This window comes from Pocillopora verrucosa, chromosome 2, assembly GCF_036669915.1.
Source record: "Pocillopora verrucosa isolate sample1 chromosome 2, ASM3666991v2, whole genome shotgun sequence".
NCBI classification, from domain to species: Eukaryota; Metazoa; Cnidaria; class Anthozoa; order Scleractinia; family Pocilloporidae; genus Pocillopora; species Pocillopora verrucosa.
The window spans coordinates 8,181,690-8,206,534 of record NC_089313.1 but is presented as its reverse complement, the minus strand read 5'-3'; the positions used below and the strand labels follow the sequence as shown (position 1 = coordinate 8,206,534).

Sequence of the window (24,845 nt, the reverse complement as noted above, 5' to 3'; positions counted from 1 at the left end):
AACCTATGGATCAATCTCGCTGGAGTTTATCCAGGTGTGTGTATTATAGCTCTTCAACCTTGGATGGAATGCGAGGTAACCTAGCCTGCAAGCAGCCCTCATTACCACCCCTGCACGACGCGCATTTCTCCACCCGCGGAAAGATTGAAGACGAGTCGGTGAGAGGTTACCGGGGTCTGGCTTTATCAGTGCCAGACCCCTTGTAGACCTCGTCGCGGTTTTCTTAAACTCCCAGATAGGAAAACGCAAAGTAAAAACTTTTCCAATTACTGATTTTCTTGAATAATAGGATGGATACTTTTTGGGTGAACTGATGAATGGCCAGAGAGGATTTGTACCTTCTAACTTTGTGGAGAAAGTCGCTGGTAAGAGCAGCTCAAGAGTATCAATTAATCAAACTGTCAATAAATTATGATGTATAACACCGTCAATAACCAGACTCAGAATTGCTTGAGTTCTCGCTTTTGTCTGCGCAATGGTAACTGCTCATAAAATGCTGAATGCAAGCTATCTATCCCACAACCTCGCACTAATTATTGTAAACGAAGTTTTAGCCATAGATGGGCTGTGTTATGAACTAGCCTGCTTTAAGCGATAAAACAATCGAACTCTCTTAACGATTTCAAAACGAAATTGAAAAACCACACTTTTCAAAGCGAGATCATGTAGCACTATCCGGTATTTACACGACACCGTTGTAAAGCAGGTTTATCGATTTTATTGCTAGTAGCCATTTCTTAGCTAGTGTAGTTAGCGTTTTTATCCTTTGAGAAATTGTACCTGAATGGAAACACCGTCTTTAAATAAAGTATTTACTTATCTACTAAATTTATTAATTGATAAAATTATGTAGCCCCTATAGCATTATTTGATTTAAACATACGTTATAATGTTCACTCTGCACTTAAATCATCTTGCCTGATTAACCAGTTTGGATAGAGGTTAAAATATTGTTTGGCTATTGTTTTTCAGATGAAAGTGAAATGACTTTGATGATGAATGGCACTGGAGAAGGAATTGGTAAGTGGTGTCTGTTCGTATATTTGATTTGGCTTGCCAGCAAGCTGACTGTGTTTTTCTCTCTCTCTCTGTCCTCTATGGTCTGTTTTCTTCGACCAAATTTATGTCTATATTGTAGATAACTGTCCGTTCTCTTTGACACTCAAAATTTATCAAGCTTGCAGTTGCAGTCCATAATCTACGTATGATGTTTTTAAGGTATCTTTCAGATGGGGAAAACCCGATGTTCCAATAAAACGTTGTGACAATTCGTTTATTGTTGAACTCTTATTGATGTATGTTTTGTCGGACTTAGTTGTTGAAAGTACGTTTAGTTTGTGTTAGCAGTTAACCCAGGATTAGTGTGGACGTTGCTTTAAACAGCGTGATATTGACAGACACATTTGTTTGGTCTTTTCACTTTCAGATGAAATACCAGACAGCAGTGATGAAGAAGAAACAGATGGTAACTACTGCTTTTTAATACAAAAACGAGAGAATGAAAAATGAAGAAGGAAATAAAACTGAAAATGATTTAAACTATTTTTGTTTGAAATTAATTTTCTAACGTATTTATTGTCAATATCAGTCGTGCTTTTCGAAAGAACTATTTAAGAACCTAAATTATTTGCAACTGACGTTTAACCAAGGTAACGATATAAAGGAAACAAAAAAGGTAAAGTAATTCTAACCTTAACAAGGATGGTATGACAGCGTTCAATAACTTAAATGCTTAATGTCACCGAGGTGTCGTATCTTTTAAATAGTTTTGTCCAATCACTCCTGGTTTGTTCATATAATGTTCTTCATACACTTGTATGCTCATACGTGCACTTCTAACGATCCCTATGTTGCTGATATTAGAAGAAGAAAGCTTCTCGGAAGATGGACAAAGCGAACTTGCAATACCGGGAGAAAATGGCGAGCGGCAGATGAAACCAGTGCGCATGCTTAAGTTCTCGGGTAATCTTTAGCAGTCAATAGACTGCCTTATAAATCTGATGTTAATTTAATTTAAGGTAGCTTTTTATGATTCTGGGAGTAAACAGCACATTTACACGTCAACTAAACAATAAACGTAAAATCCAGACATTTCTTAAAGATAAAATTCCCAAAAAAATGTATTTTGATAAGACAATCTGAAGGAAAATAACAGAATTGTGGATGGTATTTTTAAATTTTAACTTGATAACTGTTCCTTCCTGGTGATACAAAGAGCAAATTTTTATCGGTAAAATTTTCTTTAAATTAAAGAAGGTACCATTTATAGTCATCTGTATAACTTTTAAGCATGAATTTTTTTGTTATTTTTTGGTACATTCGCTTCGAAGCGAATAAATAACTCTAAGGGAAAACGTTCTTTCTTTTACATAAAGTAAAATATTAATGTAAACACGCTTTAAACATATCAATTCTGGCGTTCTCGTCTTACAATTTTAATGTTACTTCCAGGTATGAAATTAAATTTAAAGGAATATATTTATACATGAAAACCTTACGCTTTGTATGTGATTACTATGTGACATTTTTTGTTTGTCACATCAGGTAAACTTCATCGTGCGTTACGCTTGTCAGTGGAACATATCCCCGACGTTGGACTTCAGGACATTGAGGAAGAAGACGAAGCGGAGATAGAGGAGGAAATAGAAGAGGAGCATGATTCAGGGAATGAATTTGATGAACAGGATGGTTCGAAAGAAACTGGATTTAGCCAAGATGGCATCACGAGTGATGAAATTGATATAATGCCTCGTAGTAAGTCATGCGGTTGTTAGGCCTTGTTGTGGGCTATTCTTCCCGCCGCATAATTATTTAATTGGAAGGAGAGGAAACCGAGCAATTTCAATGGATTAAAACGCCAAAATGAGGACAATGCCTAGTTTGAAACAAGTTTTTTACAAGTACTTCAAGATAATTTGGTTTTATGAACTGAGTTGATAATTTAGCCACCGAAAAGCGTTTTCCCGTCTTTCACTCTAAGGGCCAACTCTCGAAATGTAAGCATTAGAATTATCTTATAATTTTTCCCCCTCCCTTTCCCCCCCCCCCCCCAATCGACGCGGTGCCACAGTTTATGCAGAAACAAACCTTTCAGAAGTATGTTTTGTCATTCAGCCGTTTAAACACTGATTTCTGTCTGTCCTAATTTGTTATCTCAGGAGTTCCCTCCCCTAGGAGGCTCCACCTTGAGCGTCAGTTTACCCGGAGCGTGCTCCTAAGTTGGAAACCCGCTGATTTGCCTGCAGACCAAGTGAAAGGTTATGGTGTGTATGCGAATGGAGAGCTACGACTTATGATCAAAGGAAGCAGCAAAACAAAGGCGCTTCTGGAAGATATTGACCCCCAGGAGGTAAGATTCAACCATTTTTTTATTGTGCATGAACGTAAATGATAGTCCAGTAAATTATGGTAGACAGCAATTGAATAGTAATTGATTTCAGGAAGTTGCAACTTGTGTGTATACGTTTCGATTATTTTAAGTAGTAGAGGAGGAAAGGGAAATGAGAGACGAAGAGAGCAATTTGTGTCTAAGCTCTCTTTTTTAAACGTTCTATAGTTTTGACATGAATTCCAATTCACGAAGCTAGACCCAATCCAAATTTTCGGAAATCATTCATGATTCTAACCGCATAAATGCATTTTCATGGAGATTTGTTGATACCAATGATACCAATCAGAAGAAGAATAGTTCCTTGATTGTTTAACGTGCAGTCCTCTTGCGAGGATCATTTTGTTTATTTGAAGTTAATTGTTTCTTCTCTCAGTTTACTTGATAATGTATTGATTTCTTGAAGGGAAGTTATATGTTAGTCGCTATTGAGAGTTACGGGCCAAAGTTGAAGTTTGTTTTTTTCTGTTATTTTTTTTTATTTTTTCACCAGACATACCGCCTCTCTGTACGTACCATCACAACGCAGGGAGAAGAATCATCAGACCGCTCAGCTGTGGTGACAATTGGCAAAGGTCAGCAGTATGCAAAAGTGTAGCGTTCAGACTGATAGCTTCCTTGCATGTAGTTATATCTGTAACTAGAGGAAAGAGATATTGTGTTTTTGTTTAAATTAAAATTTTTAAGGTTTTCGAGAGATCGACAAGTCAGATTTGATGGGAGGAGGGAATCATTTCAGTTGAATTTATTCTTTTTGTTTTTCTTATAAGGTTCATCAGATTTTTTCCCAACCGTTTGTTTTCTTCCCTCAGATGCAAACTTTGCTCCCAGTCACGTGCATGTCACCTGCATTTCTCCCACGTCAGCTAAGATCGAGTGGTCGCCAGGCAACAGCTCATTCAGCCACGAAATCCTTCTAAATGGGGACCTCCATAGAACAGTTCGCCCTGGGACCTTCCAGCACACAATCAGTAATCTCGAACCGGATCAGTGGTATAAGGTTCACATACGTGCTAAGGATCCTAAGCGAGTGTCAGTTGACGATCGTGAAGAGGATATCGAGGTTGATCTGTTGACAGCTGAAGCAGAATTTCGAACTGAACCAGGAGGTATATTGAGAAACCTTTTCAACATACGATATTTTTAAATAGCAGGGTGCTGGAGAGCTTTTTGTTTTAGTGCTGTCGAACCAGCAACGACTAGCTAGAACATAGGGGAATACCTCAAGAGGCTACGCTTTACTACTTTCACCTCTTTTTACCTCGACTAGTGGACTTTCCAAGGAGAACTTAGGTTTTTATTCGTATTGAATGAATTTGTGACATCGCCTTTTGTTAAGTTCCTGTTCCACATAAATGACACTAGGCTGAGAAACACTGTTTATCAACCTGGATTTTCGTCACAAGGGTTGGGGGTGGGGGTTTAGTTGCTGATACAGGACACTGTTATCGTGGTAGTTGAGCAACCTGACATGGATATTAATCTCAGTCCAGCCCCTGAAAGAAATACTGCCTTTGAGAATTACTTCGTTCGCAAAAATAGTGTTGGTAAAATCGACGTTGCCCTAAAGGAGACTGAGAACAGCATCACTATCCATTATTTCCTGCATCTTTTGTTTAATGAATCCCATGAATACTACTGTGATTTTTAATTTTTTTCATAGACGATGAATAAATTAAGATCTCTGCAGCCAGTTTTTCGCTTATGGGTCTACCCTTGCTGTGTACTTAGGTATTGTTATTTTTTTAAGGTCTGCCAGATCCACCTCTCGATGTGGAAGCAACTCCAGGTCAATCAAACACCCTTGATGTTAACTGGATTCCAGTGACAATCACAGACAAAGGTGCCTCAAACGGCGCTCGCGTGACAGGATACAAAGTTTACATCAACGGCTTTCCATGTACGGAAGTCACGTCACCCACAGCAGATTGCGTGACAGCCGTGTCGTGGATGGTCGAACGGGCGAGCAAGAAAAGTCACAGCGATGTTCTTCGTGTTATTGTTAGAACTCAGTCGTGTGAGGGCGAGTCAGCTGATTCAAATGAAGTTGTTATGCCCTTAGGTATGTTTAATTTCAAGGCAAATCAGGTTATAACACCTAAAGAAACTGAGCAGGTGTTGCAGAACAATGATATGTTGTTAGAAAGATCTTTCGGATCTCATGGAGGTCACGAAGGCTCAGATAACTTGGCGAATGGTGAGCTGGTCTCTGAGCCACCAAGGGAACGAGCCGATAGCGTAAGACGCTTTAGTATGGGCGAGAATGGCCAGCCACAAGAAGTTTTAGTTGAAGACATTGCCAAACACACCAAGGACGATTCTGGTCTTCTTGCGCAGCCTCGAACGAAGGGAGAACCGGTCGTGTGGAAATACGAGACCGGGGATGAATCGGAAACTGCCGAAAGTATCACGAAAAGCGACGGAAGAAGTGGATCCGAAGACGAAGATGATGAAGAAGTTGAGATTTGTATACCAGACGATTCGGAGGATAAAGAGCAAGCTGCTAAAACAGAGACTGTGGTGAATGTGGAAGAGCAAGGCTATCAACGGCTTGAAGAGGTACCTCTTTGCTTCTTTAATGTTTTTGTTGGTGACGGAAAGTTGGGTTTATATTTTATTAGCTTTTTTTTCTTTTTTTATTACGTCAGAAAATGGGGTCCTATTTCCTCAGACTAAATGGTGGTTAAAGACTAAATGGTGGTTAAAGGGAAATCTCTTGGTGGATTCAAGAGTTCTTTTTTTTATATTCTCGCCTGTCCATTTTTCTTCTCATCTTTTAAAATTTACTCATACGTACGTAACGTAAGCGTTGGACTGTGGAACGTCGTAGATAATTTGTAGAAGTAGTATGAAAAAAAACAGCGTAAATAACCCTTCTGTAAACCTACCATTTTGCTCGTTAACAGGGGTTATACCAGCATGCTCTGTTCGAACGAAAATGTGGTTATACTTTAGATTACAGCGGTTGTTTGACCAACAACTTCAAACGTTAAGTCGAAAGCCTTCGCTTAGAGCACTGTCGATTTCAACCCTACAAATCCTGACTTCTGGTCATGTAACTCTTCCATTTAAGTATTACACATTTTCTTGTAAATTAGGTAACCCTTAAACTTTTGACCCCTAACAGTGACCAGCATGTAATTTCTCACTACAACGTCACTTGAATCACACATTAAGGTCATGAAAATAACTGAAATGATCAAATTCTCCTTGTCAGCACCTTAGGAAATGTATGGAGAACAGTATGGAGAATCTGCATACTGATGCAAGGCTGTAAAGGGTTAAAATGCTCAAGATCTCATCAGTAATTCCTCATACTGTCTGCATGCAATTCTTTTGCTGTTAGTTCTGAGAATTAACTATTGGATCAGTTTGTAATCCCCCAATTGATATTTTTTTAATTTACTTTCATCACTTATCTACTTGATGTTGTAAGGAGTAATTCCAAAGCTAATGAGCTTGGTTAATTTTGTCACGTGTTACAGAATAACGGACTGAAGTTGTGAGAAATCTTACATGTTATTTGCTCCAGGACTTTTTGACACTCGTGGCCAGCCAAATATTCACTCTTGTAAATGCAAACTTCCAAACTTGCTCATGTCCTGTGATTCTTGTATTTAGAGTAACGACGACATCGAAGCTGATACCGAAGTTCCCAAGGTCGAGCAACAGCTTGCTGAGGAAGAACAAGCGCTTTCTGGCGAAGAAACATCAGAAACGCAAAAGAATCCTTCAAGAATTAGTAAGGGGAGCGATATGTCTTCAGAGAGTGACCTCGACATGGAAGAATTAGGACAGTCATTGGAAGAAGCGCAGAGTGTTCAACGAACAAGTCCCGAAGGAAAGGAGAGCGAGGATAGAATGCCTTATATTCGTCCTCTAGAGTATGACGAGAGTGACTTTGAAAGTGAATCAAGCGAACAGGCCCCGCTTTCCATAATTCAAGAAGAAGACGAGGAAGACTTATCGGAAGAGGTACATTTTCCGCGCTCACACTCGGCCTCCGAGGGCTTCGAGAGCGATGATGATGTCATGGATTTACTCGACGATGAGCAAGTTTGGGATCAATCGTCGGGACGCGTCGACTTCGAAAGCGTTCGTAAAATATCGCAAACAGAAGGTTCTTCGGCGGTGAACACCAATAAAACGTCAGAGGGCCAAGGCTTTGGAAAATATTTAGCAAATAGTAGTGACCAGCTAAGAACAAACGCTAACCATGGTTCACCGTACAGACTTGTGGATAATATCAAGCTTTCAGAAAGTGAAGGAGAGCTGGTGGACAACGATGGCATCGACATTACCTACAGTGACACTGAGGCAGACCGAGGGGAACTAGAAAGGAGTGCGACTCCGCTAGATGGACAGTATGGGGAAGGAATGATGCGGGAAGAACAACCGCTTCATCACGCGTATGACGAGGCTACGCCGGCGGCGGAGGGACAGGCGCCTTCTGATCAAGGGTACGCGGGCGGAGGTGCCCCGGAGGAGCGAGTGCGTGTGTTCTTAGCTCTTTATGATTATGACCCTGCTACTATGTCACCGAATCCCGATGCTGAAGATGAGGAGCTGACGTTCAATGAAGGAGACTTGATAAAGGTAAGAAAGGGGAGTGGTAGGATTGGGCAAGAGTTGTCATTCTCACATAGAGTATGAGGTCAAGCACTCCTTTCCACAAAAGGTTTTGTTTGGTCTTGTTTTCATCCGTGATCAATAAGAACGTGATTTTTTAAACGTTGCGCAAGGTGTATTCGCCAAACAAAGAATGTTCGTTTTTTTTTTTCGGCTTGAAGCCGACTCCTATGGTCGACAATGAAAGCCGTTACATTGCCTTCAAATGCAGTCCGCTTGAAAACAAGCTATTTAGGTCGACCATATTCGTTATAATTTCTTGGATTCTCCAGAAAAGGATAACCGCTCATAATTTGGTTGACGACTTAATCGCTCTCTTGCCAGATTTACGGCGACAAGGATGAAGATGGATTTTACTGGGGCGAACTAAACGGGAGAGCGGGGTACATTCCGTTCAATATGGTATCAGAAGTTCATCTCGACGATGAAGAATCCGGTAGTACTGTCACGACGCCTTCCATGAGCATTACTCAGGAATCTGCCGCCCAGCTCCAGCCCCTTGAGGAAGCTCCCCGGGTAGAGGAGACTGAAGCTGGCCCTACCCCGTCCGACAACTTGCTTGAGGAGGTGATCCTAGAAGATGGCGAAGAATTTGAGGACCCGAGATCGAGTGACAATTATCAGCTGCCACCCAGGAGAATGGTAGCTCTGTTTGATTATGATCCACAGACTCTGTCGCCCAACCCTGATAGTGAGGTAAGAACAGCAGTTGATCAGGACACGTTTCTTTTATTATTTTACATATTACTGGATTACTTCACTGGTGGCTGGAAGGAAAATTAACCCTGCAATGATGCGCTACTTTGCTGTCACTGGTAGTCTTTTTAAATGATGGGGTAACTAGTGTTGAAATTAAAGAGTTGCATACTCAAACCTTAAATGGCCGCTTCTGCTCCGTACTATTTAAAAGTCAAATCTTTCCTTATTTTGCAATGTCATTTTTTTTGACGACCACCTCTCTAGAATAATCAACCCCTTCTGGCTTAATTGTAGCTCTGATGAAAGAGATCTCAGTGTATTTGAGCAAGTATCTACGTCGGATGATTGACGTATCGTGCAATGTTGTAATGTTTGTTTACGTTGTTGAAGTAGATTTAACCTTTTAACTCCCAGAAGTGATTAACATAAAACTTCTCCCTTCAATATCCATACATTCTTCAGCAAACAGGTAATGAGAATATTCAAACTTATCAGGTAGAAGCTGCTATCTTGATCTAGCACCAAGTTCTCATAACTAATTTAAAAGGAAATGTGTGGCAGCTACAGGGGAGAATTGACAATCAGATCTTGGGAGTTAAAGGGTTAATTACTCCCAGTGTCTCCGTTTCGTTATGGTGTGGTTGTATTTTCTTACTTTTCGTTCTTCTTCTTCAGGTTGAACTCAAGTTTAGAGTTGGTGATATAATTTATGTATACGGAGATATGGACGAGGATGGGTTCTTTACAGTGAGTGACTCAGTTATAAGTTGAATATTCTACTTACTGGGTCCGCAGTGGTTCCTTTTTATCCTTCCTTCCAAAGCGTTTTTAAAAAGGCTCCTGTTGTTAAATAGATTTCTCACAGAAATTGAGAGATGAAGAGGCGAGAAGTTTTTTAGAAGGCTTTCATATCGAGTATCGTGAAACCAAAGATAAAAACCTTACAAATGATTTACAAGAAAAGAGCTAAATATCGCATGAATTTAATGGAAACTTTTGTAGGTGCAAAGTGCCTGAAGCGTGGGAGAATAGCACTAACCTAGTCACGATTGGTGTTACTGTGGCACCTCATTTGCCGAGAGAGAGGCGCGTGTTTTCCAGACCAATCACAGACAAAGATAGGCGAAACTAATGCGATCCTGGGATATTTATAACACTGATCTTTAATTTGTTCTAATGGAAACATTGCTTATACAAAATTTGAATCTTAGCCTGTGCTCTTTTTTCAGGGTGAGCTCCGTGGAATTCGGGGTTTGGTACCTTCAAATTTTCTTGAAAGTTTGTCTGATCCCATGGAGGAATCTCAACTTGACACAAGTAACGACAGCCATGTAAGTTAATAAAAAAGTTTTTCGACTATTTCAACACTATTCCCTCCTTTCTCTCATGTGCTTACTGAACTACTGTTTTTGTGCAATGTTTTGTGTCACTCTCGTTTACTCAGTTGTTATGACACTTTCGTTCTTGTCTTTCAAAGTGGATCTCTATGCATGTGCCCTCTTGAAACTTAGAACTACTCTTTACCTGGAAGTCCGTCTGCCTGAATGTCACTATTCTTTTGCTCGCACTCTTGCTCTCCTTTCTCGGTGACGCAATTTTGTTTCCCGTTGATTAAGTCCAGCGGTTGAACGCTGCCTTGAAACGAAAGATCCCGTCGAGATTGACTTTTACATCGAATGCAGTTGAAGTTAGCCCTTGGCTTCTCATTGATGACTCGTTGCCAAGCAATGCAACGTATTCTTATTGGGTGATAAAGAGCTGAAATGAATACTGATTCTTCCTGTCTTGGTTCGCCAAACCCAAGTAATTATTAATCATTTCCTTCAGTGTGTTTGATCAAATTATCAAATAACTCGTTCTTGTTCTTTCCATGTTTTGAAGCGTTTCTAACAATACTTACCAGTTTAGTGTTTTAACTATCATACCGCTAGGAATCTTCGCATTTTACTGTTATCTGATGTGAAGAACGACCTTGGAACAGCGGCAGGGGAAAGCTCAGTTTATGTTAGTACAATAAACACCATTCACGATGTAGAGGAGTAGCTTTAACCATAACGAGAACGACAACAAGCTTCAATACGAAGTAAATCATTAAAGCTAGGCTGGTAACCATTAAAGTAGGGTGTCGTGTCAAATAATTATTTTTTTTAAAAAACAGACATTAGTAGCCTATCTTCTATAAATTGAAACGCGCTATTTTTAGTTTGTATCGAGTTTTTTTTTCTTGTTTTTGTTCGGTTTCTTTTGTTAGTCATTTTGTTTTTTATTTATTTCGGTTTCTTTGTTGCGTTCACTCACTTTTGCTTTTCCAGTCTTAATTTTCTATTGCTTTCTTTTCGCTGTGATCTTTGTTATTGTTTTCCTTTTCTGTTCTTTCACGTATGTTTTGTTTATTTTTTGTTTTTGTGTTAATGCGTACTATTGAACTGATTTTCCCCAATGCCTGTGGTTATGGAAATTTAATTTCTAATGCATACTAAGAACAGGGTAAAAAAAAAGACGTTGAATTCAGTTTGCTATCCTCAACGTGGGACCTTGCAATAGTCAAAACTGGATTTCATATCTTTCATTTATAACAGGGTTTGTTCACTTGTGTCTGAAATTCCTCATCTTTCTGTTACTTGAAATGTGTTAATTCGATTGATAGCCATAACTTGCGGAAGGTAGAGATTTTCTGAAAAAGATTACCCCAATGAGTAAAAAAAAAAAAAAAGAATAGGTACTTTGTAATATAGAAAGCTGTGAGCCATAAAATAGCGGTTTTTTCAATGAGGCACACAGTTGGGTTGAAACAGAAATTTGAACTTCAATACCTGTACGTTAAAACACTCGTTAGCTATATAGGAATGGGATTTATCTACAAACTCGTTGCGATGTTGTTTTTGACGGCGAATCATTCATCAATGACTACATCTGCCATTGAACTGGTGTTCGAAAACAGTGTATTCTGCTGAAATTACCGTCAAACTTGCCGAGTTATTTCTTCAATACAAACTTTCCTGCCCCCACCCCCCCTTTTTTTTTTCAAATGAACACGGTTTTATTGACCTTTTTATTTTTAAAGGAGCAGTGACATGTTGTTTTGAATACCTGCTAAATTACCTTCAGCTTGAAGAAATCGCAAACTCTCTATTTGGTTAAAAAAAACATACAAAGAAATAATGTGGATGGTTGAGAAACAAATTGGAAACATTTAGGCTGATTATTCTTTGCTGTACAAAACACGGTATAGCTCCTTCAAGGCTTTTCACTGGAAAGTAATCGTCGCTGTGAGAATTCTGGTCAACAACTGCATCAAAGCGTTGCGTGATGACTTAGTTATGTAGAATAACCAAGCGAAAACTGTCCCGTTTGCATTTCAGGAGTCTCCCATGGATTCCCCAGAGAAGTATAACTCAATCAATGGTACTCACAGCGTTCCAGATGACACGCCCAAAAAGAAAAAGGGAATCTTTTCCAAAGGAAAACAAATGTTTAAAAAGATCGCCAAAGGACACAATTCGCCTCGAGGGAACAGTTCTAAAAGATAGCGTTGCTGAGCTAACCAGCTGCTTTTGAAATATTGAAAATGTCTTGTAAATAGATTATTCGAAAGTTCAAGCGAGTGAAATTTAGTTTTATAGCTTTTAGAGAAGTCCATTTTTATAAACGGGTTGTATTTTATCCAGTGTAAAGGGGTTTACTATTGTATATGTGGGCTTGGCCCTTAATTTATAAAAAACCCGAAGAGTTCTATTGGGTGCTTCCCTTGATATGGAAGTTATTTACCTACTTTTCAGACGGTCAAGGCTGTAGTGGATGCTTGCTATATATACTCGCGCGCACTTTGAAATTTTTTCACCGAACGTTGCCGATTCGTTCTTATTCATACACAAAATAACAGACGCATAAAGTTCTCCCTGTATCAATAACTTGTTTAAACTTTTAAACTTGAAATCTGGAGTGTTTATTTGTAATATATCTGGTTGAACAATGACCGATTTGGAAATGTGACGCAAAGATAGCATTATATTGTATTGTATTGTATTTCCCAGAAGTGTTATGTTAACTATTATTATATAATTTATTTAGCAGAGTTGTATACCAGTGTAGTCACAGACATTCGCTATTAAATACTATTTTGCGGAGAACAGTCGTTGAGTATTAGTTCCATTAGGTGCTTGGGGGCCTGGGAAGTGAAGTGGTTTCCGGTAATTTTAGGCAGGATCTATTGACTATTCAAGTGATCGACATTTATGTTAATACCGTCTCCACGAAAAGTTTTATTTCAGTTATTTTGTTAGCTTGGAGAGGGCTTATTATAAGTGGTTCATTGGACACTTCAATTTTCTCCCCAATCTCTAAACGGTACTTCTCCTTTGAGCTGAGAACTGTCACCTGGAGAACTGGGGCTGATTGTTGGCGTGACGTAACAACAATCTGCGAATGCGATGCGGAAATCACAAAGTCTATGCTGTTTCCATGGTAATCGATACCCACAAACTTTAATCCAGTGCTCCCGGGTGGAAGCTTGGGGTTGAATTGAAGTTGTCTTCTATCGCGCAGACGCAGTCCGCCATAACCAAAAAGAATGGATTGAAGAAATCCGCCGGCTCCTGTGATGAAGTTCACAGCACCCCCACCGTCCGCACTCTCGGTCCAAACCATAAAGGGAATCTTTGCGTTTACGTAACTAGCATTGAAAGACTTCTCTGCTCGAGAATTTTCACCGATATCTAACCAGTTAATGGCGAACATAGATTTGGTCATGGCGGGCCCCCGCGGATTCGTCCTGGGCTCGTAGAAACTCAGATCATTTCGTCGTAACTGCGAGCTCATGTTTACCATTAGTGGATATCCGAGTAGGATAACGTCGGCTTGTTTTACCTCGATCCCTTGGTACCCATCGTACTCGGGGTGATAGTCGTTTGTGGAATCAAACGGTATGTACATGTTCTGTGCTATGGTTTTCCAATTTTCGGAGGCATTCGGAAGGACCTCGTGGGCGAATTCTAGATTTAGTTTGGCGATGATGTTAGTATAGGCCGAGTTATTCACGACTTCAGCATCTTCGTCCGGTGGCATAACGTTGTAAATGACGTAACCTCTTTTGGAGTCGTTGTAGATCGCGCGACTCGCCCAGAATTCCGCAGTGGCTCGAATAAGGGGAAAGGCCTGGCTCCGGAGCCATTGTTGGTCTCCTGATGCCATCCATAGCTGCCTGACTGCGAATGCAATATCGCCTGTGATATGTTGCTCGTAATCGGAGTAAATCTCCCCGGGGCACACTTCTGAACCAGTCACAGCACTTTCCCATGGAAACATTGCTCCTTAACGGAAAAATTAAAAAAAAAAATCAGAATTAAACGCCAATAGGTACACATGCCCACGAGTTATACTGAAACAAGAAGCTCGTCAAGGCTCAAATTATCAACCCCTTTGTGATAACAAAAATGGATAAATTGAGCTGCTGTTCCAAAGATTCCACGTTTGATTGCGTGACCAATGCCACGAGATCTGCGCTTAAATAAAATTTTTATTTCAATAATTTGTGGAGCCGATTCACGTCTGCATCATAAAACGTATACATTTATGCTATATTCACTCCCCATGCATCTGGGATCTGCAAAATCTTCAACTGCTTTCTTCGTAATTGGTGTACCTTACACGAAATCATTTTCTCGATAACTACCTCGGAATCCATATTTCTTAGCCTTTTCTTCAGCTGCTTGGAGCCGCTCAAACCTGTAAGCGAGACACGTTCGCGCCAAATCTTGGTGTAGAAGGAGAAGCGGGGGAAACATCCACGTCTCCTGATCCCAGAACACGTGACCATCATATCCATCAGTCGCCAGGCCTCCGGGACTCAGACCGAAAATCCTCGAGGAGCGAAGGGAGCTGGAAGACGAAAACAAAAATTGATAGCCGATCAGAATTTTAAAACTCACTCCTCTCAAGAAATAACGTTGTAACGTTATTCAAGTTTTGGACCAAATATTACGTAACTCTTTATCAAGGCTCTTTATTTTATCCATTAATCAAACAGAAATTTTAGTTTCGCTTAAAGAGAAAATGACCCTCCCCTTTCCAGTAAGTTCAATTATTGGCTTAAGGGATTAGTATAATGTTCTTAAGGTTTCTGAAAAAAAAACCAAACTAATTAGATGTCGGTAGACTTAGAAAAACTGGAAGGCAGACACGTCTAATATCACACGCAACCGTAAGAGTAGTCTGTCTTGTAATTTCATTTATTTTGTTTTGGAAATAGCTCCCTTGCTGCAATCGTTGTCGCAGATGTCATTTTTCCCTCCAGGCACCCTCAGCGTCGCCCTTCCCTCCCCCCCCCCCCACCTTGCTTCCTTTTATGGCCTCAATAATTAAGCACGGAGGAGCTTCTTACCCTCCCCACCTTAACATCAGTATGTAAATTCTCCATACTGTTCCCTTCACATTCCTAAGGTTCTTGGTAATCATTTACTCGTAACCTTGATGTTTGATGCAGGGTGAAAATGTGAGGAGCAATTCCATGTTTGTCACCCTTAGGGGTTAGGGGATTAACAATCGGAGGAACTAAACACGAGAAAACGTGTTTTCGTGAGGAAAGCCTACATGTACGGGTTCAATAACTGGAGTGGCTTACGCACTTAATTATCACTAACGTTAATTGGAAATCCTCAATTCTCGAGATTGCATTGGTAATTCTCTCTCTTAGCAGCTACACATTTCCTTGTAAAAGATTTAGGAGAAGTTTGTGTTTCATCAAGATGACAGCCTGAAAGGCTTGTCGGCTTGAATCACGTTTTTGCTATATATCGTATTAATATTGTTAGGATCGAGAAGTTATACGTCATTCACCTCTGGGAGTCGTAGAGTGAAAGGTTTATGTCCATTGGGTTTTGATTTGATCTTCCATTGAATGAACTCAAATTGAACAAATTCGTAAAAAACCAAAAACTTTTATCAAGAGCTAAAACCGTGGTGGAAAACAGTTAAGTGAAATTTCTAAATGCAGTCTAACACTTAAACGAGCACTATTGAAAACAAATCGCTTTAATTAAATTAGCAAGGATTACATTTAAGCCTTTTAGCCTCGAAAACAATGGTAAACAAAAAAACAGGATGTAGTGTCAAGTTACCTGAGTGTGTAATAAAGACTCCCGGAAACTGTCTGAGCCAATGTAAGATTGCCCTCCAAATCAATGCGGCCCGCGTCCCAAAGTTCTTTCCAAGCCTCAATGTGACTCTCAAGGAGCTTTTCCGGTTGTTCCATAGCATCTTTATAAGCTTGATGCGCGCTCGTCAAGAAATCCTTAGCGTCTAAACTAGTCGCTATTGCCGTGATAAAGTAAAAGGTTTGGATCTCCGAGGAAGGACGGATGTCTAAACGAGGGGGTATATCCCCCCAGACAACAGCGACCCCCTCCTTCGGACTGGTCGGCTCCTCTGTTATCTTAATGTACCCAGATATGGAATTGATCTTAAGGTCATCCAGAGATTTACGTGGAAAATCATCTCTTTTGAAATCAATATCAACGCTCGGCGGTCCGTAAACATTAGTCATAAACAAACTTACTGTGTCGCGCATGTTGTTTTGAAAGGCTATCTCCGTGACAAGCAAATGCTGGTGAACCCGATGAGCATACATTCGCTGTTCTAAGGTAAAGTTATCCACGTGAAGCCTGTGATAGAACACCCCTTGTGCCACATTAAGGCTGAAGAGCTCTTCAGTGGCATTAGAGGAGAGATTGGTTCGTACGACGATCGCCGACGTGGAAGGAATTCTCGCCCTGTGACTCGGAGTTTCTGTCCCACGCCCGTTGAAGATCCCAGAGACATAAACCGTGTCGCTGTAAACTGCAGTGGCCAAATATCCATTACCAACACTCGGGTTCAATCGAGGATCATATGGTAGGCTCGATGACTCGAAGTTTGTTGCATTTGGCGTAGCATGAACAGTTTGACAGAAGCAAACCATTGACAGAGCGACAATAAATTCATTTGCCGACGCCATGCCTCTGACTTGTCGGTGGTTTATCTGGGATTTTTACGGCCGTAATACAGGTCGGTATCTCCCTTTTACTATTGATGCTTTGTCTAATTTTGACGATTTCCGTGTTTAATGACTAGAAGGTAAAGTTCCTCTGGCATTACGTTGAACGCTGCTATGCGCATGACCTTCATGTGATGCGAGCAGTTGAATTATTAACTTTCACAAGGTTCTAAACTCTTTCCTCTAAATGAAAATAAACCTAATAACGATAACAAAAGAACTATAAGTAACAAAAAAAGAAACAAACGCGCATAAACTATCCAAGGGCAAAAGTTATCTTCCACTTAAGTGGATGCCATTATATCCAGTGCTCGAGTAGAGAATTATGCGACAAAGTTCACGCCCTTGGTTTGCAGAGGGAAAATATCGGGGAGGGGGGGATGGGAGGTGATTGCGTTGTGTTTCTAGCTGATAGATTTAGGCACTTACAGTCCCACTCCCCAACCAGAAGAGTAAATGGTCTCCAGCACGTTGCAAGGAGACCTGGGACCTGACGAAATATTGGAGGGGGGGGGGGAAAGGAGGGGGCAAGGGAGGGGGCAAACTACGATGGCTCAGCGTCGCACCACGGAGTATCAAATAGTTATGCCCCTGGTCGCTTCAGGCTCCAGGAACGTGGTAAGCGCACCCGCCAAGCCACGCAGCCCAAGACGAATTTCTTGCAGATGAATCGAAATTCTGGTATCAGCAGGCATCCGTCTGGAACATATGTCATGAAACACGCTTATTCCCGTCACGGAAAAATTGTGCGGTATCAGAGTCAAAAGGATTCTAAGAGCTTAATGCTGGGTTCATGTGGGCTATTGCACGCTTGCAATTACGGCACGCAATATTATGCAATGGCTTCGGTACTGACATCTGTTGATGAAAATGGCTCAATAAATATCGCAATAAAAGCTAAATCTTAAGCCAGAGGATGCTGGAAGATTGCATTAGTTTGTTGTGTACTTTTAGAATATGTCAGCGATTAGCATAGCTTTTTTCATGTGTAACTGAAATGGTCTGAAATATGATTCAGTTTAGAATGTTCATTACTCATCCATGACATGCATGTAAACAGATTAGGAAAAGATAGTAAACTTGAGCTCGTTTATCGAATAGTATTTTCCACAAGCGTCGCATATACCTCTGTAACCTCTGATACCTCTCGTATTCTCTGATAACCCTTTCCAAAATAGGGGCTGAATCTCAACACATTGAAATGCAAAACTACACAAGAAAATATTTCTGCGCAAAAATAACTTGAGTAACCTTAACAATGGGTGCCTTAAAAAGTTTCATTTGCCCGGTTGCGGCTGTGTCAGCCGAGTAAACCTGTCGTGACTTCAACTCGGAAAAAGAACATTGTGACATTTTTACAAATTGGATTATTTGCTCCACTGTGGTAAAACAAAGGTCTTGTCAATAACTCGTTTTGGATTGTCATTTCTCTCATAAGATAACCCTTTACTCTCAAGAACTTAATCTTGGTTCTTCTAGCTTTCAGCTATATGTTTCTCATAATTTTACCTCGTAGAATTTAACGTTAGAAACATTATCTCCCAGCATGAGAACTTGTGTTCTCTTGCTCCCAGTAAATATTTGTCTTTGTTCTCATTGCCTTTGTGCTTGACAGTGTATTGTCTTAGTAGCGTAAGGGCAAACTAATCAATTGGCACTGCTTGGAGTAAAGGGTTTAAGTTACCCTGATTCAACATTCGCTTCCATTGTCATTTTGGAGAGGGGTCTAACTTGTCAGTGAGCTCAGATTCTATGACAGTAAAGAGGGAAACCGCAAATATTCCTGACAAAGCCCCTAAGTTGTGGCTTTATAAGAAAATGTTGTTTAAGTACCAAGGATAAATAGCCTTCATTTTTGACAAATTTTCGTCTTTATCTCAAAGAATCAGATTATACATTCATCTAGCTTAAGCAATTTCATAATCAGTATAAGCAAATTTAGTTATAAAAAGAATTTGAAAAACGTCCATAACATTTTGCTTTCTGAAGTAAAATCAAAACCTTTCAGGAGGGACTATGTAATTGATAATTCCCAAATTTAACATAAACATTTTAAGTAACGTACAAAGGTCGTTTAGGCAAGACGTGACTATGCTGTTAAAGGGAAAAACTATTAGAATCGTAGAACATGGGGGGTTCATAATCTTGACCCGAGAGACGATGCATTAAGCGCATTAAAAGATACTTGAGATTTAAACCAATTTACTGTCGCCTGACAATGTGCACGTTACAGAGTTCAGTACTGTACGCGTCAAGCCGGTAGGATTGCAAACGGAGCTATATCTGTAGCAGCCGGTTAAGGTGACTTTCAAACGCTTCTGGGTTCAGTCTTGGTGCACGAAAGAATTTGAAGGCGTCGGAGTCGTGGAGATGGAAATCGGCACGTTTTTGACCCTACGTTACGATCCACGAATTAGCAGGGTATCTCTTTGCCCAAGTCCGTTGTAAGCTGCCATAACAGTGCGTTCTGCAGAATACCTTTTAAGTTTGCTGTTTAATTCCCAGTTACGTAATATGTCCAAAAACACCGTACAACGAAAGTGCCAGATCTTGAGTCCGGACAAGAACCATGTGATTAAAGGTGCAAAATGTGTACTCTTATTATGATTAATTTTTCACACTTTTCATGCAGTTTAAGACGCTCCCTTATCTCTTCCCTCACAGTCAGACTGCACTTATGGTTCAAGATATACCCCGTTGAATACCGATTTGAAATTTCCAGGGGAAAAGTTGAGTAGTACTCTGACATACTTTCGTGGAACATTGAGGTTCATTTCATTGCATGCAGACAAGTTTATCTGATCCGTTCATTTTGCAGAGAGCAAATAACTTAGTTTTCAATCTGAGGGCGTGAGTAGTTGTAAGCATGAATTTTAACGTATGCTAGAAATGATCTCTCATCGGCAGTTTCCTCCCCACACCAGACTGTAGCTTTGCTTTGAATTAAACGTAGGCCCCATATCGCGCGCATTCGTAAGAACAGTTGTGGTTAAAGCGTTCATGTTATTAGCATTTTATTCACTTTTCTCATGCTCCTCAAAATCCGCATTCTTGATCAAAGTTGCAGTATTTGTTTTGATTTGACTGCACAGCCGGTTTAAATCTTGTCGTTTGCCTTATTCCGTTGACGAAACAATATCACCTTGAAATACAGATAGTTATGAAAGTATATCATCTTGCAGTTTACTGTACAATTACGGAAACTTTAATTTAGACATAACAGCGATGACAAACCGTAATTTAAAAATAGTATTTCAGTAGCGATAGATGAACTAAGGATTTCCGTTAATGGACGTGAACAACTCTTGGCGTATCGCACGGATCGTTATTTCAAGAGCAACCAGACACTCATGAATTCACAAAAATGAAAACAAAGAGTTGTATTTCGTGAAAGGAAGCTGTTCTTGAAACAGAAAAGACAATAACACAAAAGGCGATCAAAAGTTAAAATGCAGTTGTTAAGGGTAAATCAAAATTAACTTCCGATCTGTCTATTAAATTGAATTCCTTCAATTCTCCGCTCTTGTTAAACCGGATGTTAATGTCTATGTATTGCACAGTTTATTTATATTATGGTTATATCTCGGACAATCCATTGTTTAAAAATTTCTTCTCATGAAAATTTCTTCTAATATCCCAGCAAAGTTAGTTTGATGTAGAGACGGCTTGTCTCTCCAAACTTGCAAGATCTTTCATCTCCATTGTTTCCTCTTTAAATATTTTGTGTCGAATCTGCGGTTTTATTAAACCTAGATTAGCTGTGATTGGCCGATCTGATCACACGTGTGGGACATGTAAACAATCCAGAGGGTTATTGAGCTTCCCACTTTCTATTAATAAACTGGAGAGCTTGTGACGCAGAGATGCAGATTTTGTCGTATCGATTATTTACTTTCCTCGCGGAAAAACAAACAAGATTTCAAATATGCCTTCGGCATGTACGCCAGTAACACATCGATATAATGTTTGAATCGAAAACGCCACGATGGCTTTCTTTTGCCCATCACAACTGACATTGAAAAAGAAAGGTAAGAGTTTTGTTTCAAGGGAGAACGTTCTTTTCCTTGTTGTTTTTCTTTGCACACTAAAATAATTAGAATTCGCCGTGCTTTGAAAGTTGTCTTTCCCATTGCATTGTTATTGTGTCATAATTAAGCGTTTCATTTTACTCTGACAAAAATTTTATCGCCTAATTTTTTTATTAGTTTTACAGAGCAAGAAGCCTTATCCACCTGATGTCTATCGCCCGTCATCAAGTCAACAGCAAAACGGGACAACGACCTCAGAAGTTACGAAGTCTGCTCTAAAAAATGGCTCGACTCCAAGCCACAAACAGGAGAAGCGAAACGTCCGAATCAACGAATCGGGCGTGAGACATGAAACGCTTTTTGAACGGAAAATTCGAGCTGCAAGTTTGGGTAAACCTGCCAACGTTCGAGTGAAAGTAACGCAAAGTTACGAGCCGGTTGATAAAGAGGAACTTAAAGTACGAAAAGGACAGCACGTGAAAATACTCTACCAAGAGAATGACTGGGTTTACGCGATTGACTCGTTAGGAAATAAAGGGTTTATCCCGTTGTTTTACTGCTCGACGAGAAGTGTATCCACCGACTCGAAGTCAAGCACCTCAGGTTACGAGGATAGTTTCGAGGATAGCGAGGACGGAGTCGGCGAAAGAACTACGGTGGTCGTTTTCAACGATCCTCTAAATAGAGCAAGTCATAGCCCAAATAACTCAATGACTTATTTCCCCAAGAGAGCTTACGGTCCGCAGCTGACAGTTTTATATGACTATACTGCGCATTATGAGAATGACTTAAGCGTTTGTCGAGGTGAGGTTGTTATGCTGCTAAACGATCAAGACGAAGATTGGTTTTGGGTCTCCACGGATGATGGTGAGGAAGGCTTTGTTCCTCGATCTTTTGTCGTCTCTCACGTCTGCGAAGGTAAACAATTTGCTTCTTAACATCTTGTGTGTGTTTTTTTAGTATTCATGTGGTGAAGAGTGTACGAAACAATGTAGTAAAGTTGTGAGGAAGCTCTAAGCTTTCTTGTATCAAAGTGAAGAACTTTATAAAACATTTACTAAATGTTTCCCGAGAGAAGGCAAGATTCTTAACTTTCCCTATGATAGAGGAAGTTAATACAGAGCGGTCATGTTATTAATTAAGATTTTGTTAACTGCAAAAGCGAATATAAAATCCCAGTAACTATATCAAAGGAAAGAGGAAAGACGCACGCATATTAGCAGGCCAGACTCTTTGGCAAGAGCTAAAATGGTCGAATTTCGGATTCTTAGGACTCGTGGATGCAAAATATCAATATAATTAAGACATATTCTAGCGTGTTCGAGATTCCGTCGGCGTTACCGTTTCGTTTGTGAAAAGCAGTATTTGATACGAGTTACCTTTTTTTAGATGTAGGGCTATTTTTATCAGGTTGTTCAGTATTTCGAAACCTCATTTGAAACCCGAGAAAACTTTCTCTACTTAGCCCAGCACGTAGCTTTGCCTTACGAGAGGAAATTGATCTTTTATCAGGATAAACATTTTCCATTAAGTTCCCTTCCGAAGACTCTTAACCGATAAAGTAAAAATCGCTCTTTTAACAATTAACACGATGTCTTCGCCTCGTTTAAGATCCCCCGGATTGTTCTGGATTGTTGTTATTTTGATAACCTTCACCTTTTAATACTTTTAAGCGACGCGACATTTTGCTGATAAAAAATCCCTTTCAAATTTTGTAACATGCATGTTACTCAGCAACTGAAAACCTTTCTTGGTCTTGAACTTCTGACGTTTCATGAAAAAAAAAAAAAAAAAACCATAAAAGAGAAAAAGAGCGCTCAACCGTTTGCAGTTCATCTGGGTTACAAGCCGCAAAGTTTGCAAGTATTGATTTAGTTCGTCTGGAGCAATTCGAAAGAAGTTTAATCATTATCAACGGCAAAAGGAAACATGATTGAAAGTAAGCCGGATGAAGCAAGATAGGTTTAAACCATAAAAAGCAGGCTTAAATAAAGATAGGCTTAAACCATAAAAAGCAGATGGATCGAGAGGCAGATTTGCTGCAAACGTGAACGAAAAAAATTATCTTTGATATCGATTACACTTCCTAAACTCCCAAAATATAATCAAAAGAAAAAAAACATAAACATCACCCCAACAAGAGAAAGGCCAGAGGGGTATATAATTCGTGGGCAAATTCAAAACCATGTTGAGTTTTTTTGTCGCTCATCACTGCCAGAAGCTGCGCTGAACTAAATCGTTGTTTACTTGAATATTATGCGTGATTCAAAAATTCATGGTGAAAGATGAAAAATTGCGTGACAAGGAACTTTTATGAAATAAAGTACAAAATTGACTGACTGATTGATTGATTGATTGATTGACTTAACTCAGAGAGACTGTTAAAATTGTTCATTCAGGACTTTTTCCTGAACTGAGTAATCCTTTTAAAGTTATTTAAGGAAATCTCGTCTTCGGATATTCCCCAGAGAATATTTACAGAGAGAGAGATTACAGTGACATGAATGCAGTTAAACTTTCAGATTACTCAGTCGTTCTTTCTTGGCATTGTAGTAAAAAAGACTTGGATTTCATGACGATTGTGTGTAGTAATTAGGAAAGTATATATGGAAATTAGGCAACGAACCCGTGTTCAAGTTTGGTGGGCTCTTAGGCATGAAGGAAATGCAATTATTTATTATCATTTACGAGTGAAATGAGTTGGAAAATATTCATACAGAAATACAATTTCTCTCATTCAAAACCTTCCTTCATTTCCACATATAGCCTGTGTTCAACGGTTATCTTCACCAAACGGTACATCGCTCAACTCACCGAACCTCAGTTCTTCTGACGTCACACCAGTAAGTTCGAGTTCGACTGGGATGAAAGGCAAATCATGGCAGACGGATGTAACCTCATCAACATCCAGTGATAAGACTTACACCCTAAAAGGAACGCGTCTAATAGTACTTTACAATTTTGAAGGGAAGGCTTTTGACGATTTGCCTGTTAGACCCGGAGAGTATGTATATGCAAATCTAAAGGACCAAATTGTGCCTGGGTATATCTGGGCTTATTCGCCGAATAGTAAGAAATCTGGGTTTATTCCAGATGATCATGTCAAGGAGCCAGTGATAACAGATATATAATTGATATAAGAAGTTTGCATTTCAATAACAATCACAGAAACTCTCTCCACAACAGGTTAAATGCCCCTCTCGTTGAAGGCTAGGACTAAGAAATAATGAGAAATCTCTGATTTATAAGTCTATTGCACTATTTTGTTCTTTGTGATTTATCCATTTATCCGTTGTCGTTTATTGTTCGAAGTCTCATCACCTATACAGTGGAGCAGAGAGTTTTTACCGTTCAGTCTGTTTTTATGATGTCTTCTGAGGCTTTTTGATATCAGATAAAATTCTCTATCCGCCACCCTTTTCATCCCTCGCGGTTAAAATAGAGATGGGATGTAACATGAGAAAACGAGGAAATAGAAAGTAACTGAGACCAGGGGATATGTCGGAAATTATTTTTAGTTCTAAACAGAAACGGAAGTCTAATTGATCTTATATCGCAAGACGTTTGCGTCGAGAGATTGTCTATTAATCACTTAAGTAAAACTGACATCTCCTAAGGCCTGAACCAAAAGGAGTTTTTCTCTCTGTTTTTTTTTTAATAATATTTGTTCCTTTACTATATCAGTTTTATCTAAGTCACGTGGTAAAAAAAGCTGTATTCCTATAAGAACGATGTTTTAGGTATCAAAATGTCCTTTTTGTAAGTTTTTGTAATCCACCCGCAAGGCTAAAGCCTTCTTTTAAAGAAAGATAGGATTGAATTCAACTTGCATCTTGCTCATATTTCATTGGACCACTTTTTGATCGAGTGTCATAAAATTAAACCCAAAGTAATTACATCGGCCAATCAGAAGAATGGAAAATGCCCTGAAGAGCCAATGAGAACTCAAAGTAAACACAAGCAAGCCACCTAAAGCGCGGGAAAACGCGGGTAACAAAGTTTTGATTGGGTTTAGTTTTGTGTCTGATTGGTCGAGAGAGTGGGGCGCGTTTTCTGGACCAATCCCAAAGCG

The 24,845-nt window shown here is 39.7% G+C and overlaps 3 protein-coding genes and 1 pseudogene across 5 annotated transcripts in view; 2 read left to right on the top strand and 2 right to left on the bottom strand.

The window, feature by feature from the left end:
• The window catches only part of LOC131786928 (peripheral-type benzodiazepine receptor-associated protein 1), a 36,022-nt gene extending 23,176 nt beyond the window's left edge, over positions 1–12,846 (top strand). The window contains 14 exon segments of the mRNA XM_066162113.1: positions 290–365; positions 973–1,020; positions 1,427–1,465; positions 1,864–1,962; positions 2,545–2,754; positions 3,159–3,349; positions 3,882–3,963; positions 4,201–4,497; positions 5,139–5,947; positions 7,010–7,984; positions 8,342–8,713; positions 9,392–9,463; positions 9,946–10,047; positions 12,079–12,846. Coding sequence (XP_066018210.1) covers positions 290–365; positions 973–1,020; positions 1,427–1,465; positions 1,864–1,962; positions 2,545–2,754; positions 3,159–3,349; positions 3,882–3,963; positions 4,201–4,497; positions 5,139–5,947; positions 7,010–7,984; positions 8,342–8,713; positions 9,392–9,463; positions 9,946–10,047; positions 12,079–12,246 — 3,540 coding nt within the window. The 3' untranslated portion in view covers positions 12,247–12,846.
• Positions 1–24,845, bottom strand: part of LOC136279212 (uncharacterized) — a 360,360-nt pseudogene that overhangs the window by 112,437 nt on the left and 223,078 nt on the right.
• LOC131786930 (protein-glucosylgalactosylhydroxylysine glucosidase-like) lies at positions 12,817–16,706 on the bottom strand. The gene is made up of 3 exons (XM_059103989.2): positions 15,832–16,706; positions 14,388–14,593; positions 12,817–14,025 (listed from the first exon to the last, which is right to left on the bottom strand). Exons 1-3 carry the CDS (start codon positions 16,704–16,706, stop codon positions 12,950–12,952), a joined length of 2,157 nt encoding a protein of 718 aa, XP_058959972.2. The 3' UTR covers positions 12,817–12,949.
• On the top strand, positions 16,616–24,602 carry LOC131786931 (SH3 domain-containing protein Dlish). 3 transcript variants are annotated; one of them, XM_059103991.2, is made up of 3 exons: positions 16,616–16,756; positions 20,951–21,691; positions 23,540–24,602. In XM_059103991.2, the coding sequence occupies exons 1-3, from the start codon at positions 16,705–16,707 to the stop codon at positions 23,902–23,904; spliced, it is 1,158 nt and encodes a 385-aa protein (XP_058959974.1). In that variant the 5' UTR covers positions 16,616–16,704; the 3' UTR covers positions 23,905–24,602. The 3 variants fall into 3 exon arrangements, with proteins under 3 accessions (XP_058959974.1, XP_058959973.1, XP_058959975.1); XM_059103990.2 differs by lacking the exon at positions 16,616–16,756 and adding an exon at positions 18,809–19,326; XM_059103992.2 differs by lacking the exon at positions 16,616–16,756 and adding an exon at positions 20,478–20,773.